This window comes from Microtus pennsylvanicus, chromosome 8 (assembly GCF_037038515.1).
Source record: "Microtus pennsylvanicus isolate mMicPen1 chromosome 8, mMicPen1.hap1, whole genome shotgun sequence".
NCBI lineage: Eukaryota > Metazoa > Chordata > Mammalia > Rodentia > Cricetidae > Microtus > Microtus pennsylvanicus.
The window spans coordinates 29,404,577-29,429,578 of NC_134586.1; the positions used below are offsets into that span (position 1 = coordinate 29,404,577).

General features: G+C 45.1%; 1 protein-coding gene across 2 annotated transcripts; it reads right to left on the reverse strand.

Annotated features, from left to right (window-relative positions):
• Positions 1-1,090: 1,090 nt before the first annotated feature.
• On the reverse strand, positions 1,091-9,600 carry Hnrnpf (heterogeneous nuclear ribonucleoprotein F). 2 transcript variants are annotated; one of them, XM_075983029.1, is made up of 3 exons: positions 9,569-9,600; positions 7,835-7,892; positions 1,091-3,007 (listed from the first exon to the last, which is right to left on the reverse strand). In XM_075983029.1, the coding sequence occupies exon 3, from the start codon at positions 2,956-2,958 to the stop codon at positions 1,711-1,713; it is 1,248 nt and encodes a 415-aa protein (XP_075839144.1). In that variant the 5' UTR covers positions 2,959-3,007; positions 7,835-7,892; positions 9,569-9,600; the 3' UTR covers positions 1,091-1,710. The 2 variants fall into 2 exon arrangements, with proteins under 2 accessions (XP_075839144.1, XP_075839145.1); XM_075983030.1 differs by lacking the exon at positions 9,569-9,600 and having other exon boundaries at positions 1,091-3,003; positions 7,830-7,847.
• Between the last annotated feature and the right edge of the window lie 15,402 nt (positions 9,601-25,002).

Sequence of the window (25,002 nt, forward strand, 5' to 3'; positions counted from 1 at the left end):
TTACCAACTCAAGTTCAGAGCTTGGGACCCATCTAACCAATCTGGGAACCTCCACATTTGCAACCTGGCATGCATGAGCCCACAAATAGAAATAAAGGGGCTAGAGAGGCTTTGTTTGGTTTTTAAGAGCGCTTTTTGAAAAGAACCAGTGTTTTGATTCCAAGCACTGCCAGCAAAACATGGTTAAAGAGGATTTTTGCATACTTTTAGACCATTGGTAAACTCAACCAGCTTACTAGCTGGCACTCAGATGTGGCACAGAGGAAATGATACTATAGATTCCTTGCTATCCAAAGGCAGAATCCTCTAACCAATACCCTTGAGACTTGGGTAAGATTGCCAGGCTTCCTCCACAATATATCGTTTCTAGGTTGGAAAACTGGTTATAAGGTCTAACACCATTCTGAACACTCAAGAGGCACTGCCAAGGATTTGGGTTCCTACACCTATCCCTCTTTGGCTCATTTGTTGTACTTAATAGCTGTACTTCCTTGCCCTCCCTAAAAAAAAATTGCACTACCTGGAGAATTATCTCACACTGAAAATACTCATTCTGAACTTAATATTTACAACGATGAGTGAGACTCCACCAAAAAAAGTTGACATACCCACCCCTCAAAAAAGGCAAGAGATAGCTCAACCTTAAAGCACTTTAGTTCTGGGGATCCAACGCCTTCTTCTGGGTGTTTCAGACACAAGGCATGCAAACAGTACACTTACATATATGCAGAACACATGAACTTGCTTATTTTTCCCCCAATAGTATGCAGCATTATGTAAGGACAGATGACAGCCTATATGCTTCCTCATGTATACTGAACTGTTTATAGCCACTGTCTACACAATGCACACTACTTTTCAACTTAGGACCGTGAGCACCCAACTGTCAATCTCTACCCAGCCAAGAACTATATAAAACAAGATGGTCTTAATCTCATGGTGATTTGTCTGCTTCATTCTCCTAAATGCTGATAACCCCACCAAACTAATACCCCTACTTTCAAATCTGCTCTGGAAGATAGTAAGGGTTTATAAATCCTTTTCCAACACCCAGTTTACTGCCTTTCGCTGAGTAGATAAGCTGTGCCAGTCATTGTGAAAAAGTCTTTATTTTAAGAAAAAAATTTAGTTAACAAAAAATTTAACAAGTTTCACTTAGCAAAATACACCCAAAAGGAAATCACAGTACAAAGAAAGCTTTAAGTCAAGGCCTCACCAATTCCTACAGTATTAGTATTGTGTCTCAATTCTCAAAACTAACTTTTAAAAAGCTTAAACTTAACCTAAAGATTTAAATGAAAATATAAACTAGAATGAACATGAGAAATGCTTCTCTTTGCATCAGGGATCTAGCACCTTTGAGTTCGCCAGAAAAGTACATGTCCCCCAGTGTGTTCACTGTGGTGTGCTTAAAGATCCACTCAACATACTTAAAACTACTTAACTCAGATAACATCACTCTTAAGTATACTACCAAAAATGTTAATTGAGAAAAGCGGAAGAAAATAGTTTTAGTTTACTCAATATTACATGCTAGAAGAAAAGTTTGCATGAGAAACACTGAAGAGGTAATTTTTTAATCCAGATTTTCACAAACTCATGGTGCAAAGTGGGTCCCCCAGCTTCCTCTAGAGTTATAAACTGCTCTTGACTGCTTATTGGCTGCCTGTGAAATTTTTGATTGAAATAACTCAAAACGCTTCTACAACACTAATCATATCCACCCATGCTGTTCTGACCGCTGTAGCCGGCCCCGTAACAGCCACTCACTGACTGGCTCTCCAGGCCACTATAAGTGGCCTGGGCAGCTGACACTCCCATGCCCTGCATCACCTGGCTGCTATAAGCCCCGTTGCTAGCCCCTGTTGTTGAATTCAGGAAGAGTTCTATGTATCTGTGCTGCATGTTGGCCCTGTCCTTCGACATAGCTGCCACTGCTTCTTCATGGGTGGCAAACTCAACATCAGCTTCTCCCGTCACTCTTCCATCAGGACCAATCTCAATATGAACTCTTACAGGGTTGAGTGGAGAGAAGAAGTTGTAAATGTCGTTCTCCGTTGCTTTGTAGGGCAGCCCTCTCATGTGGACGCAGTGGCCGGTGGTGCTCTGCACTGTGAACTCGCTGTCTCCGTATCTGTGGTCATACATTCCTGAGAGACAGTAGCTGAGGTCTCTCCCAAACAGGTCAGTGGTGAAGCCATAGCCATCACTGAGGCCACTGTATTCTTCATAGCCCCCATAGCCTGCACTATAGGCACCAGACCTCATCCTATCCAAGCCTGCCTGTTTTACAATGCCAATGTACCTCCGGGCTGTGCCAGGCCGGTCATAGGGCCCAGGCCTCTGCACAGACATGAACTTCAGAGGTGGATCTGAGTATGACCTAACTTCCTCCTGACTGCTCTTGAACACCTCGATATACCTGTGCCCTATTCTCTCCTTGTGCTTCCCTAGAGCTTTCTCAGCTAACTCTTGAGAGGCAAACTGAACGAAGGCCTCCCCTGTAATCTTGCCCTCCGGGTCCACAGGTAATGTGATCCCGTTTGGCACGATTTCCAACCCTGAGAAGAACTGAACAATTTCTTCCTTTGTGCATCCAAACGGGAGTCCCCGAAGCCTCACAAAGCCATCATTGGCACTGTCGGCGCTGTTTGGACCACTGTGCTTCAACACCCAATCCATCTCGGTTCTGTGTGACTTGAACACCTCAATATATCGGTGTCCCATGCTTTCCCTGTCTTTTTTCAGAGCCAATTTTACATCATCTTCTGACTCAAGTTCAACAAAAGCCTCACCACTCTGCCTGCCTTCTCTAGTATAAATGAAATGAACACCTGCAACCCCATCATGAATTGTGCAGTCGGAGAGGAAGTTTTGTACGTCCTCAATTGAGCAGGACCAGGGTAGGCCACGGAGTTTGACCACATAGCCTTCACCTCCCTCAGGGCCCAGCATCATGGACACTTGACAGGGTTGATGTCACACAAGCTTGGGCAATTTTTGGTAGCTGAAAGAAAAAAAAAAAACCTACTTTATACGACTTTCATTTAAAATGCATAGTAAGGTTCATTAAATACTGTTTTTTCCAATTCAGACAGAAGGATGAGTAAAAGAAAACAAACCATAAATGAATAGTTAACAGCTATGGCAGTATACACCTTTAATCCCAATACTGAGGAGACAGGTAGTTTTCTGAGTTCCATTTCAATCTGGTTTACATGACTGAGATTCCCACTCAAAAAGAAAGCTGGACCAGAAGTCTAAATTCTAGGCCAGATTGGGGCTGAAGCCTAACTAAGTCCCATCTTTAAAAAAAAATAAAACTCCAAAGGTGGCCTGTTTGATCCATATGGTAGGCCAAAATATAAATATATATATGACACAGGTGTTCCACTTATGTGCTATCACAATTATAAAGATAAAGCAAGTAAGCAAAAATCCAAGGTGGGTTATAGCACTGTAACCAACCCCTTGCATAGTATATATGCAGTTTAACTCAACATCAAAACAAAGACCCATCACCACAAAGGCTGAGACCATAACCAATGTAAATGAGTTTTGTTTCTGTTTTTCAAGACAGAACTTTTCTGTGTATCCCTGGCTGTGCTGAAACTCACTCTGAAGACCATGCTTGGTCTCAAATCCAACTGCCTCTGCCTCCAGATCCGAGAATAAAGGTGTGTACCACCATCACACAACTGTAAATGGCTTTTTTAGTGCACGGACAAATATAGCAGGTAGAAACCAATAGATCAGGTAATAGTTCTGGTCATCCTCAACTATTACCATGTTACATGCCCACATGAGAATGTCTAAAAAAACAATGAGGGGATAGCAAGATGAGAGTATTTCTTGTCAAACCTGATTACCAAGTTTGATCACCAAGATAGCCCCCACTCTTTAGTGGATAGACTTGTCTTCTAACCTCTACGTGCACTCACCTAACACTTGGAATAAACAAACAAACAAACAGATGAATAAATAAAAGAGCCAGGCCCAGGGTGATGGCACATACTTTTAATCCCAGAACCTAGGAAACAAGAGGCAAGTAGATATAGCAAATCCCAGGCCAGCCAGGCTACATTGTCATAGTCTCAAAACATTAAGAGATTAGATTTAAAGAGAAAGGGGGGGGGAGAGGAAGGACGGGAGGGAAAAGAAAAAAGAGCCGGACAAAGCAAGCTAGTACACACCCGTAACCAAATTTAAAGTGAAGACAAGGCAAGATCAAGTTCACGATAAGCTCTGGCTACCTAGTTATCACCACACCTAGACACGAATATGTCTCACACATATTCAACTACAGGATTAAGAAGGAAATAAGACCATCGACCTGTCAGTAACTTTAAAATACTGCCCAAAATTCCACTTACCTGTGTCTATACCAGATTGGAATGCCATTCTGTCAACAACAAGTTAAGTGGTACTAACGGCACCGCTACTTAACATTGGGAAAACTTATTGACTACTGTTGAGTGAAATTGATTATAGACAGAAAATGACATAAGGACAAGGAGAATAGCCTGTATATCTCTCATATGTTATATAAACATGCAAGTTTAATTAAAACTTGCAGGCACATGCTAGGTATCACACCGTAAAAGCCTCACCTAAAAATCCTGTAATGTTGCTATAATCAAGTTCTAGCAGACTTTACTTGTATACTAGGAATCAGGGTACATGTGTATATGTTGGAGTAACCGTAATTCCACCGTAATTCCGTTTTCAAAGCTAGGACAGTTATTGTTCCTGTTTTTTCAGGAACCAACACTCAATCATACCTTTATGGGAAAATGTGGTGTTTCCAGATTTAAGTTCATCCACCCTACTGGAGTGGACTAGTTTCTCATGGATTTCAGATATTTAAGAGTCCATTTATTTTCAAAAGCAGACCTGAGTCCTGTATATTTGAGTGCAACTCTAAATGCTACCCACTAGAGGGCAGGAGCATTCCTCAACCCACCTTCCTTAATCTATCAGTCTCTGTAGCAAAGCTGCCTTTAAGGTTTTATCTATTAGGCCTCAAATACTAACTACCTGCATAGCTGGAAATAGTGGAATAATCTTGAAAGAACCAGGACATAAAGACCCCAAATTGGAGGTTAGTACACTTAATGAGAGATGGCATGGTTTGTGAAACTCACAATGAGATAAACTCAAAATGAGAGTCCAATGCCTGTAATCCCAGAATATGGAAAGCAGTGGAACGAGAAGTTCAAAGGTCAGCATTATCTGTACTACATGCACTAGGCTGGAGAGAAAGAGAGAAGAGAGGAGAGAGAAGGAAAAAGCGGGTATGGACAACCACATCTACAAAACTACTAGCTGACTGACTTGCCCAGGCAACTTCAAACTCTACTTCTGTAAGGATCAGGAAACCAACTAAAGCAAAACCACAGAAATTTCTAAGACACTTATAAAAACAAGGAATTAATTATCTGTAACTATAGCAGCTCTGCCTGGGGCCCAACCTAGATAAAAGTCTTTCACGTTCACTGAGTACTCCCTCCTTGCACTAACCCATTATCAGAAAGCTGACCTTCTCTGATCAGCTTTCTCTGGCTAATACTTGATTTCCCTTTTTCTGTAAAATCAAGGCCCCTCTATTGTCTCCTTTGCTTCCAGTGGTTAAAATAGCCACGTTCTTTCTAGCCGAAGCATCTGTCCAAGAAAAAGAAAAGCCTTCATCTGCCATCTTCACAGAATTTAAACATTCCTTCCTGGAAATCCTCTTTAGGATTTATTTATCCACGATCACATGTGGCCAGGCTCACTGATCTTTGACTGCAGACTAAAAAATCTACAGCTTCAAGGCTTTAATTGCCACACACAATCCTCCAATGAACATCCAACTCTTGTTTCTACAAAAAAAAAACTCTAGAAACTAATCTCTATAAAGATATCCTCAGATCCAACCAGCTGTCTTGAGGACCCAACTCATTCTCACACAGGACTCCAGCCCTCCTGAATTCTACTTTTTTTGGAGACAGCTTTTCTAGGACTTTACATCTAGCTCAGGTTAACCTTCTCGCCTCTAGTTGATTATAATATGTATACCATGCCCAGCCCTATTCTAGTATGCAGTTGATCTTATAAAAATGTTTACATTTGGAGCTGGAGAGATGACTCAGTGGTTAAAAGCACTAGCAGCTCTTCTAGGACCTGGATTCAAGTCTTAGCGCCTACAACTGTCTATTCTGTTCCTTGGTACCTGACACCCTCACAGACATACATGAAAGCAAACATCAATGTACACAAATTAAATAAATTAAAATGTTCACATCCCAATAAGCCCACCAAAAACTGAAACTACCTTAAACAAAATATACACTTAATATGTACATCCTGGTGGTATGCACACCTTTAATCTCAGCCATTGGGAGGAAGAGGCAGGTGGGTCTGTGAGTTCAAGGCCAGCCTGGTCTATAGAACTAGTTCCAGAATAGACAGGGCTGAAACTCCCTCCCAAACTAACACTCTACCCAAAATTCATAGTCTCTACTAGGCTTTCTTAAATATGATCAGAACATTTCCATTAGCTACAATTGGGCAAAGTCATAACACATAGCCTTCTTATAATGAAGAACTAAAACAGTACCTTTTCATCACACCATTAAGATAAAGACTCCTGAATCGAATCATGGTGAGCTTGGAGTACCAGTCCAAAGGTTTCCCATAGCACTGTACTCAGACCAAAGTATTTCCTTTTCTGGGGTACTGGGGACTGAACCAGGACCTTGCACATGACAGGCAACTTCTCCACTACTGAACTATACATACATCTCCAAGTTCTTAAACCTTTCAATGTAATGTCTACGGTGTCTTGTCCTTTTGCCTCACTACTTCCCAGTAGCTAAAATTACAGCCCTGTAACCACCACACAGCCTTCTTCAATTTCCCATATTCCTAGTTGCTAAGAACCCATTCCCTGCTAACCTAACGCAACCCTTAACTTCCTCTAAGCACAACTGCAACCCAATCATGTCAATGCCCCACTTCTAAGCCCTATTTCCCGATGGTTATTAGAACAAAGATTGTGAATAGAATCTTCAGGTTCTACAAACATTCATAATGACTTTCTTACCTAGCTTGTATCATTTCCTTTTCTCCTCCTTGGTGCCTATAAATTCCCCTGCTCTGTTCCTTCGACAATTTGACACATATAGGAATTAATACTCCCTCCAAATATCCTCTGCCTAACCTTGTCTAGCTAAATCCCGATAATCCTCCAGGTCTAAGCTACAATACCGCTTCCAAAACCTTTTCCTGTTCTCCACAACCTGATTTGCATCTACCCTTTCCTAACACCCTCTACTGTGGTTTAAAAGATATCTTCAAAGCCACATGTAACCCCCTTAAGACAGACTGTTTTTGTTGTCCAGTGTCCTCATCCTTAGCAGACTGGGAACAACCACACCAAGCCAAAGATTACCAAGGGATTAGCTGGCCACTTGGGGTCAACACCTTTCCTTCAAACTGTAGAGAAGCTTAGTCAAAACTGAAGACATGCACAAAGCAAGAACAAAAAAACACAGAAGAATTACTTGAGATGCAGATAAGTTTGTAAGAGTTTAGGCAACAGGGCAAGAAATCATTCTTTCTTTCTATTACAACTTTTGTTTTCCTTTTTTTTCCCAAGGCTTCTCTGTATAGCCGTGGCTGTCCTAGAACTGGCTCCGTAAACCAGGCTGGCCTCAGAATTCAAGAGATCCACCTGCCTCTGCTTCCCAATTGCTGGACTTAAAAGCAATAAAACTCATTGAACAGTTAAAACTAACAGTTTTGGTCTCCTTTGCTTATTATGATGTACATTGACTTATTTTTAATAGCTTACCTTAAGAACCACCACAGGTGCCTTCTGTAGTAAACACTTATGGAAGGTACAAGTTTTCCTTTAAAAACAAAACAAAACAAACACAAAACCCAAGATTGGTCTCATGGCCTCAGAATCCACGTATTATCATTACAGAGGGAAACTCCTAGAGCTGGGCTCAGAGAAAGCTAATCTTTGCAAGCCCCAGGACCAACAGGTTTCCATGTTGTGTTATCTTTTCATTGTGTAGAGGACATCAGCAAACAACCCATTTGCTTGGCAGAGAGCTAGTAATAAATTATCTGCAGAGTAAGTGTAGGGAAAAAATCTAAATGAAAGAGGACAGAGAGCTAGCGAAGGTAGCACTTTCTGACAAACTTCAGTGCCAGCAACCCTTTCACAGAGGCAAGGCTATTGGAGTCTGTCTGAAACACCCAAGACCCTCCCACATTTTTCTTTTGTAAATTTACATAAATTTGGGGTTTGATTTGATCAATTTTTCATGGTGGAGAATATAGATATGTGCTTTTCACTAACAGCCACAAGTATCCATTTGTCAAAGTTGTCCCCAAACGAAGAGAACAGGAGCTGAATCCTATGAATTCGCTGATAGTGGGAGGAGAAATGATCTGGGTTTAAGAGCACTGGTTGCTCTTTCAGGTCCTGGGTTCAATTACTAGCAATCACATGGTGGCTCAAACATGTAGTAGGATCTGATGCCCTCTTCTGGCACAAAGTCGGACACGCAGGCAGAGCACTCATTCATAAAGTAATTTTTTTACAAAAATTATCTGATTAATTAAACTACATTTTCCATTTTGGAAAAGTTCGTCTTTCCTGCCCTCTTAAACTACAGGACCCCTCACCTTGTCTCACAGTTCCTGTGATTACATAAGGGTAACTGTTAGAAACCTGATTCAAAGTAGTTTCCAATACTCTAGTAACCAGGTTTTCGTTTAAAAAAAAAAAATCATCCATATTCCTGCCCTTCTTCCACCATTTTACTCCAGTCTTCTACTTTCGCAGTGGTATATAAAACCTGAGGCGTCTCTGGAGACGTAGGGCAAGCAGCTGGCAGCCAGACCCGTATTAACCCACTGCGCGAGACCTGAGAATGTCAACTGTGGAGATATGCCCAGGAAACAGCAGATGGAAAAAGCTGGATCTCATTAAAAGTAATGCTCGTACACCCAGAAACTCAGATTTACTTGTAGGACACGCTACTGGAACTATCTGCACCACTGCCGATAGCTAGCACCCAATACTGGAGCCAGCCAAGGCTTACCATTCGCTCGAGAACTAGTGAAAATGAACTAAAATTTAGGAAATGCAGGCTGAAACTCTGCTTTTCTAACATGCTACCCACTCGGTGATACTGGTTAGACTGGATTTTCACTGCCTTCAGGTAGATCCAGGGAAGATAAAGGAGGTGCGCCCTTTGAATCCTGGACTAGTTAAATTTCTCGGCCGAACAAACAGGGCGGTTCAAGCACCACCCACCTAGTTCTTTTGTTCAGGGCCCGCTTGGTGGGAGCAAAACTACACCCTCCTCCTTTACGCATCTTCGAGTTCCAGGAAGTCGCCGGAGTTTTCTCTGGGAGCCCGCCCTCGCCCTCCATTTTGTAAACGAGTTTTAACCTCCGGAGCGCCGGGAGCGCGTCCTGGCAGGTCCTTACTCAGAAAGTTCTACTCTTAAAACCAAGAGAGCCGCGGCTAAAAGCACCACGCTCCTGCCTTTTCTGCTCTAGAACTTACCACGGAGGAAGGCAGAAGTGACTTCTACTTTCAATAAGCAACGCGGCTTACGAACCCCAACTCCACCCGACGCTTTAAAAACGCAGAGAGGTCCGGGGAAAGTCCAGGTGCATCTTCTTTTTGTTCTCAACCTGAAATGGAAGTTCAAATGACCAGGGGCAAACGCTTTCTGCCGGAGCGGAGCCCCTAGAGTCGCGCGTTTTGGCGGGAAGCAGGGCCGAGGGCAAGGTGACGCTGCTTCGCGGCCTGCACCGGCAGTCGACCGCGCCGCGCTCAGAGCGCCGGCCGGGCAGGAAGGTCCGCCCCGGGGCCTGCGCGGGCTCGGGCGGGAGCTTCCGGGAGGGGGCGGGGCGGATGGGAGGCTCCTGAGCCTCCCGGGTGGGGTGAGGTGGGGGAGGGGAAGGCTGGAGGAGTAGGAACTCGCGTAGGCCGAAGAGAGTGGAAGGGATCGAAGCGGGAAAACTTTCAGGTGGCCAGGTCGAGTTCGCGACCGGTAACCTGAAGGCTCGGGCGCCGAGCGAGGCTCACCACGCCGAGGACGGGCGTTCAGGTCCGGAGTTCGGGAAGCAAAAACCGCGTGATCGACAGCGGCGGTCGGACTCGGGTCACGGGGTGCAGAGAAGGAAGTGCCCTGCCGGCCCGCCAATATGTCACCAATGGGAAAAGCGTGCCTGCAGGTGTGGCCCGCGAACCGTGCGATTGGCCAGCGCCGGAAATGGGGGAAGGAGGGAAAGGAAAGGGGAAGACTTCTCGCCAGTTCTCGGTAAAGCAGCTAAGTAGCCACCTGGGCAAGGTCCAAATTACCCGCTGCGGGGGGAGGGGGAGAACGACAGCACTGAAGCGGAAAAGTCTGTCAAGTAAAACCGAATCACCTCGAACTGGATACTACAGAATGGAAACCTGCCGACATGCAATACTTTGTTTTCTTCATTTGACCATGAACTCAGATATTTCCAATGCTGAAACATAACTTTAAAAAACAACTCCACCGGCAGGCAGTGGTGGCGCACACCTTTAATACCAGCAATCGGAAAAAGTGCCCTAACCCCGAATGGGTGACACCTCATGTTTGATTCCCCAGTAACTACTAGTAACCTGTTAAAAGCACAAATTTTTAAAAATCAATTCCTAAACCCCTTATCCAACAGGCAATCCCAAAAATGTTATTTTAAATTCAAAGCAGTGACTGGATATTTCAAGGACTTTATTCATCCACTCCCCAACAGGGTTTCTCTACAACTGCCCTGACTGTATCACCCTGGCCTCGAACTCTCTGCCTAGAATGCCTTTAGGATTAAAACAGTGGGCTACCACCACCCACGGGCCCAGTGAGATGAGGAAAGGCCTTCCAAGCCTGACACCTGAGTTCTATTCACAGGACCCACACAGCGAAAGGACTTGAAGTTGTCCTGACCCGTGTAGAGACAAATAGGCCAATCATATACACGCAATAAATAAACTTTAAAATTGTTACTAAGGTTATTTCCTGTAAAAAAAAAATGAGGAAACTTACAGAATGTCCCAAAAGAAAAAAGAAACATGAAACAAGTAGGGCTATTATTAACTGAAGCAGGTGATGGCTGCAAATTAAATTCTTAGGCTTTTTTGCTTAGACTCTGATTGCTTGAATTAACTTTACAGAAGGAAATTTTACAGAAATAACCACCGTTCGGGACTAAAAGGACAAGATACAGTAAGAAATAGCCAAGGTTGTAGTAACAGCTCTAAACAGACAAGGTAGGACTTAACCACCCTAAGACTTAAAAGGGTAGCAAAGTATAAATGGGGTGTATTTGATTTTGGGTGGCAGGGCTGGTGACTAATTTCCAACTCAATATGGTGCTTACCCTCAGTAACTTGTGATTTGCTGAGCTTTTTGTCAATCCTCCTATCCCATCCTCTTGAATGCTTAGTTTGTGCTCCATCATAGCTGGTTTTATGGAATTGCTGTGCATTAAAGCCAGGACTGAGCACGTTAATCACCAGAACAACTCAGCTAGTTTTTTCCCCCACCTCTAAATTTTAAATCTTGATACAAATGAACACTGAGCACAATATCTCTTTGTATGTATCTATGGATATTCCAAAATAAAGGTGTTGGGATCATAGACAACGGCACTGCATATACCCTTTACACCAACATTTAGGAAGCTGAGGAAAGGATTTTAATGAAAACTCTGTCATATAAACAGGGTTTCTTTGTAGTTCCTGGCTACTAGGAACTATATTCCTGGCTACAAGTCACCATTCTGGGTTTCATTTGTTGTGGGGATGGAACCTAGGACTTGGGGCTTTTTAGGCCTTCTCTATACTTGAACTGAATTCTCGTATTTGAGGTATTTATTTATAAGCAAGGTTTTGGATTTGGTAGCATCAAGCCTGCCTCGGCTACACAGAAGTCTAAGTTTGGGAACTACATGAGACTATATGGCATTTTGTATCCTAAAGCCAACAGGGAGTCAACTGTTTCCATAAAGATGGTACAATTTGACTTGTTTTTCTTTTGGGACATGGTCTGTAGCACAGAATGGTTCTAAAACTCCAATTTCTTCTACCACCACCTCCATAGGGGTACATAGCTTTAATTCTAATTTTTCACAAGGCTTATTAATGCAGTAACGCAGGAGATGAATTCAAGGCAACCCTGGACCTGAAACCAGCCCAAGCTACAAACACTGTCCTAAGGCCAAGAACAAAAAAAGAAAAAAAACATACTGGAGACAAGAGTAAAAAATTGTTATGAGGGCCAGAGAATGTGAAATGATTAAGTGATACATAATTTATAAAACTCACTTAACTCAGAATCCTATTAATCAAGAAATACCATATACAGGCAGTATAAAGATACTAGACAGAACAGTGGCTCACACCTGTAATTGCAGCACTTGCTTAGTAGAAGCAATCAACCGGTTAAGGAGATCCAGGTCATACACCATTCAACTTGGAAATCAGCCTCGGCTACATGAAACTGTCTTAAAACTTTTTTAAAGCCAGGCGGTAGTGGTGCACACCTTTAATTCCAGCTCTTGGAGACAGAGTCAGGTGGATCTGTGAGTTCACATCCAGACTGGTCTACAAGAGCTAGTTCCAAGACAGGCTCCAAAGCTACAGAGAAACTATCTTGACAAAAAAAAAATAGATTGTTATTCTTCTTATGTCAAGTGTTAAGATAGCACCAGCGATGGTGCTGCAATACCTTTAATCCCAGCACTTGGGAGGCCGAGGCAGGCGGAGTTTGAGGCCAGCCTGGTCTACAGGAGGTAGTTCCAGGCCAGGCTGCAAAGCTACAGAGAGAAACCCTGTCTTAGGAAAAAAAAAGATAGCTAAGGTAAAAATGGAAAACAAAATAAAATTATGAATTTTAGTTAGGTTTATGAAATGTATTGCTACTACTAGACTGTCATCAATTGAGTAGAAAATTCCATCATTTGAATTAGCGGGTACCTCTCATAGTTAAGTGAGAAATGAGTATGTAATGTGTAAATTCTGCTCAAACTACAGCTAAATAGATGGTATACTCCCCATGAGTATGTAATGTGTAAATTCTGCTCAAAGTACAGCTAAATAGATGGTATACTCCCCAGATTACCAGCCCTGTTAACTTCCCTGAAAGAGAAACTTTCTAAAATGGTCAGTAACAGAACTAAGCAGGCTCACAATACCTATGGCGTGAGCCCCAAGTCTAAGAGACCTTCCACAGAACTTATGAAAGGATGGGTGGTTCCTAAGGCCACAGACAGACAAACCAGGTCTCATGTAACTGGCTACAGGAGCCCAAATATGCTACTGCAAACTCAACCACAATCACTACTCTGGAGGGGAAAATGAACAGAGCTGAGAAACATAAATGTGCCTAAGAGTGGCTTTACCACCCAGGGACAAATTACCACACCTCAAATGTAGGCAGTTTCAGGAATAAATGCCTTAACTATTTTAATAAACATTCCCTGAAACAAACACCAAAATATTTTATCAAGGGGAAAATACAAAACACTAGCATTTACAGATGCGCCATTATGGATTCAAAATTTCCTAGTATTAGCCGGGCGATGGTGGCGCACGCCTTTAATCCCAGCACTCTGGAGGCAGAGGCAGGAGGATCTCTGTGAGTTCGAGACCAGCCTGGTCTACAAGAGCTAGTTCCAGAACAGGAACCAAAAAGCTACGGAGAAATCCTGTCTCGAAAAATCCAAAAAAAATAAAAAGCCCTTTTAAAGATTGTTAGTCTTGAGTATTTTACCTACAGGTTTGATATAGGTACTGCATGTATAACTTGATGTATGTAGGTCTGAAGAGGACATCTGATCCCCTTGAAAAAAAGTGGTTGCATAACATCTCAGGGTTGTTGAGAATTCAACCTAGGTTCTGTGCAACAGCAACAAAAGCTCTTCAAGTGCACCATCTTTCCAGTCCCTGAATTTTTATCCTTAAGTCAGGCTAATCTGTACTTAGATAGGGGTCTAGGCAAGCTACTCTTACCTCCACTTGGAATTTTGAAATGAGTTAACACCTAAGACAGTAGTTTTCCTAAAACACTGGAACTTAGCTGGGCAGGGGTGGCACATGCCTTTAATCCCAGCACTTGGGAGGCAGAGGCAGGTGGATTTCTGCGAGTTCGAAGCCAGCAAGAGCTACTTCCAGGACAGGCTCCAAAGCTAGAGAAACCCTGTTTGGGTGGGGGCAATATGATGACATTGAAACTGACAATGGTAAAGTTCTGGAAATCAGTTTTCTGACAACTTTTAGCAACATTATACCTAAACTGTTTTTAATATTGTGAACACCACAGAATCAAATCTGCTAAGCCAAAAAAAAAAATCTTCCTTTCCCTATCTCATTTCTTGTCACCACTTTTGTCTTTTTTCCTTCTGAGATAAATTTTCGTTTGTTTGGTCTGAGTTACACTGAATACACCTTCAGCTCAAAAGACGTCTAGCCTCCAGAAGACAACCAGTAATTCAGTATTTCAAACATCTTCCCTGCCTTCAAACTCAGAAGATTCAATGGCCTCTACCTTTCAAGTAGATTAAAGGCCTAGAAACACCTGGCTCTAAGACTGGCTCAAGAGAATCTCTTGAATCCTAGGCTGACATCAAACTCTAGTCCATATCCTTCTCCATTGCCCACTTCCTAAGTGTTTGATTCTTAGACAAGCTTGGGACCTAGTGATTTGTGTCTTCAGGCTTAAAATAACAAACCTCCTGCTGTGTGGTGGTAGCACACACCTTTAATCACTCACTTGGGAGGCAGAGGCAGGGGCAGGGGGATCTCTTTGAATTTGAGTCCAGCCTGCTCTACAGAGCAAGTTCCAGGACAGCCAGGGTCACACAGAGAAACCACGTCTTGAAAGACCAAAAGCAAACAAAACAACCTTCTAGCCCAAGGGTATATACTCTATAATTAAAGTACATTTAATCAGCCCAAACTACCTTTCCATTTTCAAAATTTAGTTTTACAAACTAGTTTCAGTTAGGAAGGCAGACTCCAAAATGGGAATAAAACCCGAGTTCAAAGCCAACTAACCAGGTGGTGGCGGCTTACACCTTTAATCCCAGCACTCTGGAAACAGAGTGACACGTGCAACACAAGAAGGAATAGGAGGGGCCGGGCGATGGTGGCGCACGCCTTTAATCCCAGCACTCGGGAGGCAGAGGCAGGAGGATCTTTGTGAGTTCTAGACCAGCCTGGTCTACAAGAGCTAGTTCCAGGACAGGCTCCAAAGCCAGAGAAATCCTGTCTCGAAAACCAACAACAAAAAAAAAAAAGAAAGAAAGAAAAAGAAGGAATAGGAGGGAAGAGGAAAAGGTGCAAGTAGAAGAATCTAAGGAGTATGAAAAATAAACACATTTGAAAACATAATGAGATGCCGGTTGGTTGTGGCACAACACCTTTAATTCCAGCACTCAGGAGGCAGAGGCAGGGGGATCTCTGTGAGTTCGAGGCCAGCCTGGTCTACAAGAGCGAGTTCAAGGGCAGGCTCTAAAACTACAGTGAAACCCTGTCTTGCAACCCGCCCCACAAAAACAAAACATAATGAAACCATGAATATACAAACACATGCTAAAAATTTAAAATGTATGTCTTTTTTTTTTAATTTATCGAGACAAGGTTTCTCTGTAGCTTTTGGTTCCTGTCTAAAATGTATGTCTTAAACTGATGGTATGTCAAGAAATAACTAGACACAAGTCTACAGGGCTCCCACTAATGTAAGAATCTAAACATTAACACCAAGACTAATGAAAGCCAGGTGATGGTGGCACATGCCTTTTAAAACCAGCACTGTGAGTTCAAGTCCAGCCTGGTCTCCAGGAGCTAGTTTCAAAACAGCTAGGGCTACATAGACAAACTCTGTCAAAAAGGCTGTAATAATCTTACTATATTTTGATGCCAGCACCTGACAGGATTACTGGGCTACCCAGTCATGTATCTCTCAACCCTCACTCCCTAGCATGAAGGCACACTCACACCCATGAAACACAGCTTTACAGAACATAGAACACTAACCATTAGAGAGTGCCTCTGTTAGGACCACAGTCCCAATAAAAAGTAACATGCAAAGGTAACTACCAATTTATAGGAAAAACAAAGAGCTGAGATTAAAAAAGAAAAATCACTCTTGCTTGCAATGAACTTCTATCGGTGCCAGATTTGGAGTGAAAAGTACTTTGTGAGATTGCTAAGACACTGTCTACTTACCAAATGAGATAGTGTCTTGTTCGGCTTGACTCAAACTTGTCTGCTGGATAGTATTTGAAGCTGTATGTGGTAGCCTGCTCACAATCTCAGCATTGAGAATCAGAAGCAGGAGTCCTCAGTTTGAAGTCAGCCTGGGATATAGGGCAATATTGTTCTTGTAAAAATTGAAAAGGAGTCTTGGCATTGTAGCACAACTAATAACCCAGAGACAGAAATTGGGGTTCAACCTGAAGGTCAGAAAAGCAAAACAACCAAGCTACTGGCTTTTACCTCTACCTCTGTCCGAAATGATGATCCTACCTCCAGGGATCTCAGACTGTGACTGTGTAAGAGCTGTCTCCTCCCGTTTTATATTCCTGTTGAGGGCTGGGATTAAAGGCGTGCACCACTACCTTCCGGTTTCTAAGCAAACTACTGTGGCTACTGGGATTAAAGGTGTGTTAGCCTCAGTGCAGCTGTTTTACTCTCTGAAATCCAAGCCAGCTTTATTCACTAAAACAGTACAGGGCATGATGACACACGCCTTTAATCCCAGCATTCAAGAGGCAGAAGCAGGATGATGAGTTTGAGGCCAGTCTGGTCTACAGAGCCAACTACAGAACAGCCCTGGCTTCAATGTAGTCCACATCTCAAAAACAAACAAAATTTCCAAGTGAAAAGGAGGATAAAAGCATCTGCTAAAAGCCTGATGACTTCAGTTCTATTCATCCCAGAATCCACCAGCAGCTAAGGAAATCAAAGCTGTCGTCCTCTGACCTTGGCACGTTCCTGGTAGCATCTGCCCACACCCACTCACCCAAGTGAGTTAACATTTTACATTTTAATGGAAAATTAATTCTGTTCCTTACAATAAAAGGTCCCAGTTATAATCTCCAGCAACAAATCTTTGAATGTTAATTTTGAGGCAAAATAAAGTATGGTGGTCTTAAACTGAGTTTAATTCTTCCTCTGCTAAGAACCCTCCATTACTACAAATGGTGAAGACAGGAACCCTTAGTAATAAAAGGTAGTTCCTGTCAGACCTAAGTCCCAATACCAATTGTGTCTCTAGTGAGTGATTTCTTACAGTCTTAAGAACAAGATTATCATTAACCAGGCAGTGGTGGCACACGCCTTTAATCCCAGTACTAGGGAGGCAGAGGCAGGTGGATATGTGTTCAAGGCCAGTCTGGTCTATGGGAGCTAGTTCTAGGACAGGCTCATAGCAGGGAGATAATGGAAGAGGCAGGCGGATTTCTGAGTTCGAGCCCAGCCTGGACTGCAGACTCTAAAGCTATGCAGAGAAACCTTCACAGCTCTGACAAATTCACAATCAGAAAGACCTTTTTAAGCATTTCATGCTGTGCCTGCATTAGTGTGGCAAAATGTCACTGAACTCTTTTCAGTCTTTAGTCTCAGTAGCTTTAGCAACATAGCAGAAGTCTACTTACCTAGGACTTTCTTTTAAACCATTTCTATTTTAATCAATGGTGTTTGCTTTTTAATTTGTTTTTCTGTGTAAACCAGGCAATCCTCAGAACTCTTCGAAATTAGTTTGCCTCTTTCTCCCGAGTGAGGAGTGCACCATCACCACCCAAACTTAGTCAAAAGTTTTACTGAAATCTTGTTACCACCACCTTTCACCCCAGCAATCCACAACACTCTGGAGGCAGAAGCAGATAGATTTGTTGGAGGCTAGCCTCATTTATACAGTGAGCTCCATGCCAGACAAACTAAATAGTGAGACCCTATCTCAAAAACATTTAACATTTTTCTATTACTTTATTTTAGAGTCAAGGCACCAAAGCTTTTCCTATGTATCCCAGTCGTGTCTTGAACTTTGCCCCCCAAAGATACATACACATATAATGAAAGAATCTAGATAAAAACAGAAGTTAGTTAACTACAAAAAAACACAATAGGACAGGGGCCGTGATTCAGTGGGCATGGGTTGCTTACCTACCATGTCCAGTACCTATTAATGGGGTGTGGTGTTCCTGTAAAGCAATCAATCTAAAGCGTGGGGTGATCAGGAAATCAAGGTCATCTTCAGTGACTACAGAATGCTTCCCAGGCCCAACATCCCACCCAACACCCAAAAAAGGCTTAAAAGCAAAAAAGAAAAAAAAAGGAAAAATACTTTTTAGTTCTTCAGAGACGGTGGTGTTTGCCTATGATCACAGCTTTGGGGAAACAGAAAAAAAGATCAAAAGTTCAAGCCAGGCAGAGCAAGAATATTGTTAAAAAGTAGTCAAGAGTCGTCCATGCTCGAACAACCTTTAATTCCAGCACGTGGGAGGCAGAGGCAGACAGATCTCTGAGAGTTCTACATCCTGGTCTACAGAGTGAGTTAGTACAGCCAGGCTGTTATAGGAAAACGGTGGGGGGGGGATCTAAACGAGAAGGCAGGCAATCTCTGAATTCGAGGCTAGCCTGTTCTGCATAGTTCCAAGACAACCAGGAACAACGATATCATCTATTAATAAAAAACTCTAGGTATACAAAATAATAAACTATAAATCTCTCAACGTTCACTAGAAACAAAGTTTCTACTTTAAAATGAAAAAAATTTAAAATATTAGCACTAAACACGTTACTTCACTGACCTATTTATATCTACCGAATAATCTAAGATATTTTAGTAAGAACTCTTAAAACAACTATTAAAAGGTACTTCAAGATTGTTCAGTGGTTTAAAGACGTTTGTTCTCAGGAAGGATAGACCTGAGTCCATAATCTCTAAACACACAACATGGAAAAACTGGCCCCACTTTTTCCCTGACCTCTACTTGGCAGCACACACAAAAGAAACTTTCTTATAAAAAAGACTTCACTAAAGTAGTAACAATGCCAAGATATCTAACTTTTATTTTAAAACTCTCCGGAATTGCCGGGTACGGTAACGCACGCCTTTAAACCCAACACTCAGCAGACAGACTTTCTGAGTTCGGGCCCAGCCTGAACTGCCGTGAGCTCTCGGACAGCCAGTACTAAGATAAAACGTTTCGAAAAACCAAAATAAAATACAAGCAAACAACAACAACAACAAAAAAACCCCCACCACACTTGAAAGGGATTCGAGCTATTTACCTAAATAAAATCAAACACCACCTTGATATGGCTTCGAGCTGCCAAAAATGAGGACCTCAGTTCGATCCCTGGGACCCATACTCTGGAAAACCGTCTCTCAAACTGCCCTCTTACCTCTAACACCCTCGATCACACACATACGGAAATGGACCGAAAAAGATCTCTCTGTTCTACGAGGTCCGAGCATTCAAAGCCACGCTGACCGAGCTACGGAGCTTACTCCGCAGAGCCGCCAGGCGGCTTCCCGCGCAGCGAGGTCGCCCAACCACTTCGCAGTCCCCATCGCAGGCGACGGCTCGCAAGTAGTTGTAGCAGGTAAATAAATAAATAAGAGGCCCATTCGTCTGTGCCCCGGCTGGCACGGTCAGGAAAGGTCGCCGAGGGTGCCCCGACTGGGTGTTTTCCGGCACGTGGAGCTACCTCGCGGGTACGCGCGGGACGGCTGAGACCAGCGTCCGGCCATCTCGGGAACGCTCCGGAGAGCGCGCGGCACGGAGGGCCAGGCAGGCCAGGCCCACCGCAAGTTTCAACAGAACCGTAAAGCTCCACAAACACATCCAAAAGTACAGAGAACTGGAGGCGACGGCCGACTAACCTCCCTAGGAGAAGATTCCAGCACCGCCACCACCCCCAGACGCCGACACGCCACCTCCGAGAGCCCGGATCGACCGCCTGGCCGCCACGAGGAGGAAGGGGCCGGCGGCGCTGCCGGGCCGGGCGTGGGCGGAGTCGTCCCTCCTCCTAGTCTTGTGAAACTACGGGCGCCTCCAGCCACGTGAGCTGGCGCTTTCCTATCTCAAGACCGCCACCAGCGTCCCGGCCAGCCCGGGGACCGCCAAGCGCGTCGCGCCCCGGGAGAGAAACGCTCCGCCCTGCCCCCCAGTCGCCCGAGTCCGAGCAGCGCCTGCGGGCATAGCTCTCGGTGAAAGCCACTGTTCCTTTCCGCCGTGCGCCGCGGAGGCAGCGTCAGGGGCGCCAGTCCCAGCGGCCGGAGCCCGCACGGATGACTGCAGACTTCCGATCCCGTCCTCCCACTCCACCGGCCGGCCGCCAGGCTCAGCCACGCGGCCGGACCCGTCGGGAATACCCCCAAGCCGGGCTGCCACACACTCTCAACTTCGGCCATCGCCCCGGACCCCAAACATCAGCCACGCGGTCCCGGCCCCCGGGGCGGTCTTCGCACGGCCCCGGGCGTGCGGCTTCCACCGCGGACCTTTCCTTCCTGAAGCCGAGCCCCGCGCCCGCGGTCCACCGCCCCAAGGGCCCGGGCGCCAACCCACCCGGTTGGCGGCCCTCACCTCGGGCTCCTCGTCTCCACGCTCCCACTCACATCCGGAACCTCGCCGGCCCTCAGAGCACCTAGAGGAGGGTGGAACCCCGGGGACTTGGCAGTTGTAGCTGAGGCAGTTGAGGCTTGTTTACTGTCACCATGGAAACCCCCAGACGCGGGCTCGCGGCGAGGCCTCCACGGAGCGAGTCCGCCGCGCGGCCGGCCTGCTTCTCAACTCCCGCCTGCCGAGCGCCTGCGGCGCCCCCGGAAGCCCTCCTGATCCCCGGTCCGCTCCCCACTCGACCCACGCCCCGAGCACCCGGAAACAGTAGCCAGGGGAGCCCACTTTCCCTTCCCACAGCCGGCGTGACCGCGGGCTGGCCTTCCCCCGAACCCCACCTTCAGGAAGACGAGGCGCAGTCCTCCTTCCACGACGAAGCCGGAAGGATGCAAGACCGTGGCGGGGCGGAGCCTCAAGCAGCGGACATCCGGGCACCGGCCCGCCACGGCGCCATTCTGACGAGCCCAGATCCGAGCCCGGGATTGGCCAGGCCGGCGAGGGGCGGGGCCGAGGGTGTGGGCCCACCCCTGAATCCAGGAAAGGACGGCGACGGCGCAGGCGCACACGTTCGGGGAGCCGAGCGGGGGAGGGGGAAGAAGGGAAGAGGGGGGAGGGGTGGATGAAGGCGGGGGAGGGGGGGGGGGGAGAAGCTGGAGGGGGTATCTTGGAGAACCTCACGAGCTGAGGGCTCTGGGAGGACGCTGAGTGATGCACGCGCGTCTCCGCACCCTGAAACTTGAGCCCAAAGGCTTCAGTAACCGCGTGCGAGCGGAAAACTAGCGTCGTGCCTTACGTAAAGAGAAAGACCGCCTAAGGGCGTCTCAGAGGGACAGTCTCGAGGGATTTGTCTGAAGTTGCTCAAAGCCCCCAACGTTGGCGTTTTAAGTTTCAGATTGTCAGCACTTCCTGGAGTGCAGGGGCAGATTTTCTTGATGTGTAATAATTTGGGAGGACTTTTCGTGAGATGTCAAGATACGGGCAAAGCTGAAGATTATTTTTAAAGCCTCCAGAGCCTCCTAGGCGGGCGTGAGGACACGCGCTGGTAATCTCTGCACGGAGGGTGTCCAGGCGGCATGGTCAGCAGCCGCTGCCTCAAACACTGGAGAAATTACAGGGCTGTTCAGCATGGGCTCAGGTTATAAGTGAACGATAATGATGAAAAGAAAAGTTCATAAAACAACATACCAGACTGACTCCAGAAAAAAAAAAACAACTAACTTTCAGGAGAGAAACTGTCCAAAAAGAAAACTAGAGGCCAAATGACAGAAAACAGATCCTACAAAAGTTAAATACGTATTCTTGCTTGTATATTGAGCATGAAACCCAGGACCTTGTACTTAGCACAAGTTTTACCAAACTATACCCCCCACCTCTGATGCTTTTTTGTACTGGAGAGGACGTTAAGATATTTAGTGTGGAGAAGTCGACTGTATCACCTTCCTGGCCTGAAAGTCAGAGGAGAATCCTTGGTAGCAGCAAGTGCCTTTATCTGCTGAGACATCACCCTGCTTTGGGGGCTGTTTTTGTTCATTGATTTTTAAAGTTTATCACTATGGGTGGAGGAAGGGGCAAGTACCTTCCACCCTTGTGGAGGTCAGAGGGGCAACTTTTCTTTTCGTGGGCTGGTTTTGTATTTACCTTTATGTGAGCTCCACGGATCAAACTTAGGTTATCAGACTTTCAGAGCAGACGTTTCAACTCGTCAGCACTGCCACTGTTTTCATATCAGTTTAGTGTGTTTATCACTTTGCTTGTTTGTGTCATCACGAAGGATGTGGGATAGCAGAGGACCAACCTTCAGGATTTGATTCTCTCCTTTCACCAGGCAGGTCCCAGACACTAAACGCAGGTGGTCAGGCTTGGCAGCAAATACCTTTACCCTCTGAGCCACCTCACCATCGACCCCTTCCGGGATTTTTAAGATTTATTTTTATTAATGTATGTGTATGCATGTCAGTGTGAATGTTCATCGTATGTGGGTGCCTGTGGAGACCAGAAAAAGGTGGGAGTTCCCTGGAGCTGGTTGTGGGTGCTGGGGACTGAACCTGGGTGGCCTGCAAAAGCAGCAAGCCTCTTGCCTGGTGCGCCATCTCCTCAGTGCACACACAGACACCACCACCTTCAACTTTTGAGGCAGTTTCTTACTCCGTATCCCAGGCCAACTCTGTAGCCCAATCTAGCCCCATAGTTGTGTCAATCCTCCTGTCTCACTCAGCCTCCTGTTGGGAGATGGGAGTTAATAGGCACATCACCCATCACCCCTAGTTCAGTCTCTGTTTTGGGGAGGAGAATCTATGCTGTGTGCTGGGCTAGTTTTAGAAGGGAGGTAGAAGTCTTGTGTTTTTAATCACTATATTCTCCATCCTATTGTGAAACACAGCTTCTATCCGATAGCACCCTTTCTCCATCTCCCTCGCCCATTTGAGAAGGAAAGGGAAGCAAGCCATTGAATCCAGCAATACTACAAGATGGCTCTATCCAAGCGTCACATTTTTCCTAGGAATCAGGAGTTCTGATGGCAGATGAGCAGTAAGAAAGCCCAAACTAAGCCGGGCTATGGTGGCGCACGACTTTAATCCCAGCACTCAGGAGGCAGAGGCAGGCGGATCTCTGTGAGTTCGAGACCAGCCTGGTCTACAAGAGCTAGTTCCAGGACAGGCTCCAAAACCACAGAGAAACCCTGTCTCAAAAAACCAAAAAAAATAAATAAATAAAAAAGAAAGCCCAAACTGTTGTGGGTGGGCAGGATGATGGAGAAATAACTTGGTGGTTAAAAGTGCCCACCCACCTTAAGAACAAAGTCCCAGTTATCGTGGGTGACCTTCAGCTCACTCAGCCACCCAAGCTGGTCTGAATTTACAAGTAGTCATCCTGATTCGACGCTCAGGAGGCACAGGGCCTTGAGCAAAATCCACAGCAAGAAAGACAAAATTAAAGCTTGCATGTCCATAATCCAGCCTACAGTAGGAGTACTGTTGAGAGTTCAAGGCCTGGACCACAGAATTCTAGGCCAGTCTGGGCTGTCTCAAAAGAAGAGAAAAGAGCAAGGTAGTTATGGCACATGCCTCTAATCCCTGCACTTGGGAGGCTGAGGCAGGTGGTGCTCTGTGAGTTCGAGGCAAGCCTGGTCTACAAGAGTGAGTTCCAGGACAGGCTCCAAAGCTACAGAGAAACCCTGTCTCGAAAAACAAAAAAATAAAATTAAATTACAAAACTACAGCAATACCGCTAGTGGGGGAGATACAGTTGTAGGTCTGCGTTATCCACATGGTTCAGTGGGGGAAAGTACTGGCTACACAGCTCTGATGACAGGAGTTCTAACCCAAGAATCCACATTTTCAAAAAGCCGGGTTGGGTGATTCAGAGATTCAGATTTGCATCCTGTATCAATATAGAAAGAAAAGACAGAATTGCTTGGAAGCTCAGAGGCCTGGAATATGTTCCTTGTCAAACAGTATCCACCATCTCGAAAGGCTGGGAGGAGAGAAGCACCTCCTGAAAATTGGCTTCTCTCCCCACATAGATCCATGGTGCATGCATACCTGCACACACACTCAACAGACACATCGCACATACTAATGGTAAGTAAAATTTTAGGATCAGAGAACTACCACAATTGTTCTCCATTTCCATAAATTTCTTCAGAATACTGCTTCTGATAATAGAGTTGGTCTCTGGCTGACGGCCGCCTTGACCCAGTTTTTTTGGCCTGGCTAGATGCCACTCAGTTCTTCTTGTTGCCACTGATTAATTCCACAGCCCCAACCACCTCCTTTATCAGGCCTCCTGTACTAATTGTGTGAGAACCACGTACCAGACAGCTAGACACCGCCTCAAAGCCTCCAGACTTTCCTCAAATCAGCCAATCCTCAAGCTGTGCCCTACCTAACTCCCATTTTCCCCCAGCAACAATATGAATGCATGCCCACAGCCTCCTCTTGCCCCTTCTGCCTCTCTTTTCAGATAGTGCCTTGACTATGTACCCAGTCTGTCCTTGACCTGGAAGTCTCCCTGCCTTCTGTGTACTGGGATTACACATACTGTTATGTGTAGTGGCAGGCTTTGTATTCTCTGTACCTCTTAAATTGTCAAGGTTGCCCTACACCAGGGCACTGGGATCATCCCCAGTGACTAAGTACATTAGTCTCTCCCTTAATCCCTGATTTTGCTGGATGTACTTTCAGTTACCTGTGACAAGCTATGGTCCAAGGCTGGAAAATTCTAGAGATAACTCTAATTTTATATTGCGCCTTGTTCTGAGTAGCAGTGAAATCTCACATTGTCTTTCTCAGGTCCTAAATCATCCTTCTTTTGTTTTGATTTTGGGATTTTTTTTTT